Here is a 7,234-nt window from a genome sequence, read left to right on the forward strand (position 1 = left end):
AGTGTAAAAGTGTTTCTTTTTCTTCACATTCTCTCCAACACTTATTATTGTTTGTATTCTTGATGGTAGCCATTCTATGTGGAGTGAAATGAGTTCTTAGTTTAGTTTTGATTTGCATTTCCCTGATTGATATGGGTGTTGCACATTTTTTATGTGTTTATTGGCCATTTGCATTTCTTCTTTTAAGAAGTGCCTGATTAGTTCATTTGTCCATTTATTAAGTAGGCTATTTATTTTTTGGTGTTAAGTTTTTGAGTTCTTCATATATTCTGGATATTAATCTTTTGTCAGTAGAGTAGCTAGCAAATTTTTTTCCCTTTCTGTAGGTTAACTCTTTCATTCTTAATTTATTACTTTTAATTTGTTGCAATTTTTTAAATTGGTGTCATCCCATTTATTAACCCTTGCTATTATTTCCTGAGCCTTAGGAATCCTTCATGAATGTCATTGTCTGTATTTATATGTTGTAGTGTTGATCCTATGTTTTTCTTCTAGGAGTTGCATTTTTTCTGGTTTCATATCTGGCTTGACCCATTTTGAGAATTTTTTTGGGGGAGGTGGGGTGAGAGAGGGGGACCTAGGTTTATTCTTCTACACATGAATATCCAGTTTTCCAATCACCATTTATTAAAAAAGACTACTCTTTCTGCAACATATCTTTTTGGTATATTTGTCAAGGATCAGATGACTATATTTGTGTGGTCTTTTCTGTGCTTCTAGTCTTTTCCATTGGTCTATGTGTGTCTTATTATGCCAGTACCATGCATTTTTTTGTTACTAGAGCTCTGTAGTATAATTTAAAGTCAACATTTTTTTTTTCACTTGGCTACAGTGGGTCGCTTACTCTTTCTTTTTTCTAAATTCTGGGACAAATGCCCTTGGTACCTAATGGGGATTGCATTATATCTCTATATTGTGTTTAGTAGCACCATCATTCTGACAGTATTATTTCTGCCTGTCCATGAATATGGGAGTTCTTTCCATCTTCTAGTGTTTTGTTCAATTTCTTTCTTTAGAGTTCTATAATTTTTGTGGTAGAGTTCTCTCATGTTTGGGTAGATTTATTCCTAAGTATTTTATTTTTGTTGTGGAAATTGTGGATGGGATTATTTTCCTGATCACATATAGGAATTATTGTAAAGATAGTAGCATGATGGAGTAGAATGCTATTTATGTGTGAAGTTTTGAATGAACTAGGCTTTTCATTAATTTTAAAATTAATGTTCCATATAATTGAAAGTACAGCATTAAGATGCATGAATAAGCATTCTGAATTATATATAAATCATGGAGTCTCTATCAAGTTATCAGATACCTACCAGTAATAGAAAATATTTATGCAAACACTAAAATTTTTATGTATTAATGTACATTTAAAAGTAAATTCAGACTCACAGGAAATTGATTTGTACGAGAAGGTAATTCATGTCATAATAATTGATTCCCTAGAAACATTAACCCTATAAAAGTTATATTTCCAATTAAGCTGTAAAATAATGTTGTTCTAACATATTTTAAGAATTTCTGCATCTGTTGCATCATTTATCCCAATCAGAAATTATCAAAAATTCAGTTCGTAGTCTTGCATTGAGTAAAAAGTTCTTGACATCACTTTTTTTGTGATTTGACTTTTTTAAAGATTGTTTTAATTAGTTATACATGACAGTAGAATACACTTATATACTTTGATATATAATACATAGATGGGATATAATTTCTCATTTTTCTGAGTATACATATTGTAGAATCACATTGGCCATACAGTCACATACATACATAAGGTAATAATGTCTGTTTCATTCTTCTATCTTTCTTATCCCCACATCCCTTGCCTTCCCTTCCTTTCACTTCTCTACCTAATCTAACTTAATGCTATTCTTTTTTTTTGCATTACAATTCTTAATACACATATACAAATATACCACAATTTTTGTATCTCTGTTTGTATATAAAGTGTGTTGGCACCCAATTCAAATCTTCATACCTGTACTTTGTATAATGATGTCCATCACATTTCACTATCCTTGCCAATCCCTTGCCCCTTCCTTTCCCTCCCACCCCTCTTCCCTATCTAGAATTCATCTATTCCTCCCATGCTCTCCCTCCCTACCCCACTATGAGTCAATCTACTTATATCAGAGAAAACTTTGTATATTTGTTTTTTTGGGATTGGCTGACTTCACTTAGCATTATCTTCTCCAACACCATCCATTTACCTGCAAATCCCATGATTTTGTTCTTTTTTAATGCTGAGTAAAATTTCATTGTGTATATATGCCACATTTTTTTTATCCATTCATCCACTGAAGGACAGCTAGGGTAGCTCCATAGATTAGCTATTGTGAATTGTGCTGCTATAAACATTAATGTGGCTGTGTCCCTGTAGTATGCTGCTTTTAAGTCCTTTGGGTATAATCCAAGGAGAGGAATAGCTGGGTCAAATGGTGGTTCCATATATAGTTTTCCAAGGAATCTCCATACTGCTTTCCAAATTGGCTGCACAAATTTACAGTCCCACCAGAAATGTATGAGTGTACCTTTTTTCCCACATCGTCGCCAACACTTATTGTTGTTTGTCTTCATAATGATAGACCCAACCTGATTTTCTCTCAAAATTGGGAGCCATCTCGCCACAAAGCCATGAAAAGCTAATTTTGGCTTTACTATAAATTACTGCAAATTCTGAACCTGCTTGGAATGCCTGCCCATGCCTTGAACTCACCCATGCCTGGCTCTCGGACCAGATAGCAGCCCTCTCTGAAACTTTAGTGACACCTCATAAATATTGGCCTTCCCTGGCCAGATAATGACCCTCTCTGAAGCTCTAATGATCCTCATAAATTCTGATGTCAGGCCAACAAAAATGTAAACTACCATTAGTGTTATGCTCCTCAGAGTTCTGTTATCTGTAACCGCCCCTTTGTGTAACTTTCTGGGCTATAAAGCTGGGCTGCAGATAAGCTGGGGCTGCTGTCTTGTTCCTGCGGTTTTGAGACAGCCTGGCCGGTCAAAATAATAAGCTTGCTTTAATTTGATTTTAATTGGAGTCAGTGGTCTTTTCTTGCATCCTGGTGTAACACATAATAGCTGCCATTCTGACTGGAGTGAGATGATATCTTAGAGTGGTTTTGATTTGCATTTCTCTGATTGCTAGAGATGATGAGCATTTTTTCATATATTATTGATTGATTATCTATCCTTCTATTCAGCTGAGAGGGGTTTTTGTGCCAGGTATTCATTGTGCTGAGCAATCATAGCTGGGGAGGGGGGGAGGGGAAGGAAGTTGGAAACCAGGTACCTGTTCAAAGGCAGATCCAGCGCTGCTAGCGACGCCCACCAAAAAATGGTGAGAGTGGTTTTCCAAGATGGAGTGGGTCAGCTTCCAGTGCTGGGGTGTCTGGTGAGGTGTGGAGGGGGAGCTGGTGTGGCTTTGTGCTGTGGCTAGATTGCAGCTGTGTGGCCTGCATGGGAGTGGAGCGCAGCTGATTAGGTGATTCTGTTCTGCCGCTTGAGTGCTGTGTGTGCTAGAACTACTGGCTTTGGGCCCAGAGTCCGGAGTGTTAATTGAACACAGAGGCTTTGATTTCTGCGCAGGTGGTCCAGCTCTGATGGTTTCTGTGAAAATCTGCTGTGTTGGGATCCTGTCACACACTTTGAGATGTTGTATTCCGTCTACCTGAGGCCTTGTGGAGATGCCACCTATTTTCTTGGTTTAATTCCACAGAGCAGCCAGAAACAATACCTCCTCTATTCCACCATCTTGTATCCTCCCTCTTGACATTACTTTCAGTTATAGTGCTCGAAATGAATTTTCTAAGAGAAGAAATTTTGAAAATCATCTAAACTGCATAACCTCAATTCAGAAAGTCTTATTTTCACTTTTGTTTATTTGGTCTTCTCTTTCTTTCAGCTGGTTTGGTTAAGGGTTAATTAATCTTGTTTATTTTTTTAAAGAAACAACTCATTCTTGCATTGATTCCTTAGATATATATTTTTAAAATTTCTTGTTAGTCTACTAGAAAATCAGTCCACCACTCACTGGCTGCTGTTGGAGATATAAATGACAGGGCATCCTCAACACCCAGATCATCTCTATGGCCTTTTTAAAAAGTAGCAGTATATATTCATTAGCCCAGGTAGCCATCCCTGGAAGGAAGGATACCAACATCCTCAGCATCACTTGTACATTATCAGTAAGAATGATCACTGAAATTGAGACACTAAGGACAATATTATCCTCCTGACAGTCCCTGAAGGTGGAAGAAAATCTTTTTTCTGGATGCCACAACTCAAAAAGGCAAACATTGACCTGAAGTATCTGTATCCAAGAATAGAGAACTTTGTCTAATGAAATATTGAGAATTATATTATATGGAGAGTGGGCAAGAGTATAGAAACTTAGAATGGAGAAACATTTTATATATGGAAACATTTTACACACACACACACACACTTACACTTAGTTTTTGAGATGAAGTTTGCCGTAACATGTGTCCTTAAAACTTTAATGGCCATGAGATATGACTGAGGAGTTAGATTTATTCTCTGTGACTCCAATGGGGTAGTTAAGGCAAATCAGAGGAAAGGGGTCTTGACTCTGGAAATGAGGCATCTTGGTTTGCCTGAAGCCATTGCTCACTTCCTCCCAGTGCACTATCCTATCTTTCACAGGCAATCAGTAGGCTTCCCTAGATTTTGTCTTATAGACATTTGAGGAAACATCAAGGAATTAAAGTAGATGAGAGCAAGGTTTTTTTTTTTTCTTTGACAAATGGAAATAATCCTGGAAATGTACAGAGCTGAAGTACTATATCAAACTTTTGGGTAAAGAACTTTAATTTTAAAATTAAATTCAGACTCACAGGAAATTGATTTGTACAAGAAGGTAATTCATGTCATTGATCAAGGTCACAGAACTCCATCCCAGGAGGACTGGCTCATAGGTTAAGAGGAAATTACAGGGAAGATATAAGAGTTATTGCATTTATGGACAATAATCCACTTTGATAGAAGAAGATAAAGTCACATTAAGAATAATCTTATGTGTGGTTGTATATTTTGAATCTGTAGTTTGATGGTTTTGAGGATATTTTCTCTTTCTCTTAGGAATTTGCAGAATAGAAGCCATCAGAAATAGGAGAATGTTTCTTAAGCATGTCAAATTTCTCATTGCAATTCAACCCAATCTGTACACCTGTTTTTGAAGTTGGAGTATTAATGACTCAAGAATATACGCTGTGTTCCTTTACAATTAACAGTTGACCTTTACTTTTTATCCCAGGAACCTTTAGTAAGGGAAGATGACACAATTTGACTTTGGTACTACTCCTTTTCTGGGAATGGTAAGTTATGGGCAGGACCAGGCTTGGAGCAGCAGAGTCTGACATGATGTGCATTTCTAATATTCAGTGGTCTTCTGTCTTTCTGTTCTTTGGCTTACAAGTTCCTTTGATGAAGAGTTTTTATTTGTCATAGACATATCTTGGAGGAAGATTTTGCTGAAAGGGAAAGTACTGAGTGTTCCTTCATTTACCAGAGAGCTTCCTTGATTTCAAACTTGTCAAGTCAGCCCATGGTTGTATCAACACCAGCAGCATCTATCACTTTCCAATTTATTAATAATGTCTCAGTAGTGTGCACAAACATCAACCTTGATTTCTACATACTAACTGTTCATTAAATTTCTTGTCTGATGCCTACTTTATTAGACCTATTGCCATTTTTATGTGTCTGAATTCCTCATGGGGAAAGGAAAGACCATTTTACTAGGGAGTTCAGTAGTTAAGGATGTGACCACAAGGGGGCAGTCTACCCAAACTGGTGCAGAAGAGATGGAGCGTTCTTTATGGTAGTTTCTGAATGCATAGGCTGAAGTCAGAAGCCTTTTTCTTATTGGCTGGGTTGGCAATAAGAGAAGCCACTATAATTGTTAGAGGAAAAGAAGTGACAACCTGATAACAGAAGGAGCTCTCCTGGCTAGAGATATCTGTGGTCTAAAGGAAGAATAATGAAGACAGTGATTTATTCTTTATTCATGTTCTTGTGGCTACAGCTGAGCTGTGAGTTGAGGATTGGGGGATAATAGAGTATACTACTGAATGTTCTTTTAATGTTCAGGGAGATGATTTGGTTTATTTAGATCTCCTGAATGTCCTGCAGAAAAATAAAATTCTGGAGAGTAATGACCCAACTTCTTGTTTTCTTTTTCTTACCCAGGTGTGAGCCAAGGAGAGAAGGTGGAGCAGCGTCCTTCTACCCTGAGTGTCCAGGAGGGAGACAGCGCTGTTATCAACTGTACTTATTCAGACAGTGCTTTGATCTACTTTCCTTGGTATAAGCAAGAAGCTGGAAAAGGTCCGCAGCTCATCATAGACATTCGTTCAAATAAGGAGATAAATCAAATCCAAAGATTCATTGTTGTGTTGGATAAGAAAGCCAAACACTTCTCCCTGAACATCACAGCCACCCAGCCTGGAGACTCAGCTGTCTACTTCTGTGCAGCCAGTACACAATGCTTCCCAGACACCTGCAGCCTGTACTCAAACCTGCCACTGGGCTGAGCCCCACCTGTTTCCCTTACCACAGACTTTCCAGAATGCTTTTGCCATATTGTTTGCAAGTGTCAAATAGCGTGTTAGTATGTAATAAGAAATTTAGGTACATTATGACCCAGGTGCTTAATAATTTTTTTCTAAATATTTTTTCACCAATTTTTTTTGTGTATAGTTAAGGTGTATAGCTTGATGTTTTCATATACATATACATAATAAAAATTGGAAAGATGTGTGAGGAGATGTGAAGGGAAGGCATGGGGGAAGGAATCCCCAACTCCAGATATCTCCATGTGATCAGCAATCCTGCAGCTGTAGTTAACAGATTCATAAAGGGAATTAGAGCTGTTTTGCCTTGAAATCCAGATTTTGAAGATGAGTTTACACCTGCTGTTTAGACTCCTCTCATATAAATAATCCCTTGTGATCAATATCATAATCCCTGTTATTGCTGGCCTTTAACACTTTAGATATTGCATAGGTTATTTTTCAGATTAGAAAACATAACACACCAAACACAGAAAATATTTACAATATAAAATATATAAAATTGATAATTTTGTACCCACAAAATTTGTTTCTAATTTGTTCAAAAAATACAGAGAAGTACATATAGAGGATGAATAAGTCTAGATATCTAATACACAGTATAAGGCATATTGTTTATTATACTGCATTAGGGA

At 37.0% G+C, this 7,234-nt stretch overlaps 1 gene segment (V, D, J or C); it reads left to right on the plus strand.

Moving 5' to 3' along the window:
• Positions 1-5,947: 5,947 nt before the first annotated feature.
• On the plus strand, positions 5,948-6,560 carry LOC124090458 (T cell receptor alpha variable 13-1-like). The segment is given in 2 exon segments: positions 5,948-6,059; positions 6,217-6,560. Coding segments are annotated over 2 exon segments (396 nt in total).
• The last annotated feature ends 674 nt before the right edge of the window (positions 6,561-7,234 follow it).

This window comes from Marmota monax, unplaced genomic scaffold (genome assembly GCF_021218885.2).
Source record: "Marmota monax isolate L192 unplaced genomic scaffold, Marmota_monax_Labrador192_F-V1.1 WCK01_AAM20220418_F8-fsc00017, whole genome shotgun sequence".
NCBI lineage: Eukaryota > Metazoa > Chordata > Mammalia > Rodentia > Sciuridae > Marmota > Marmota monax.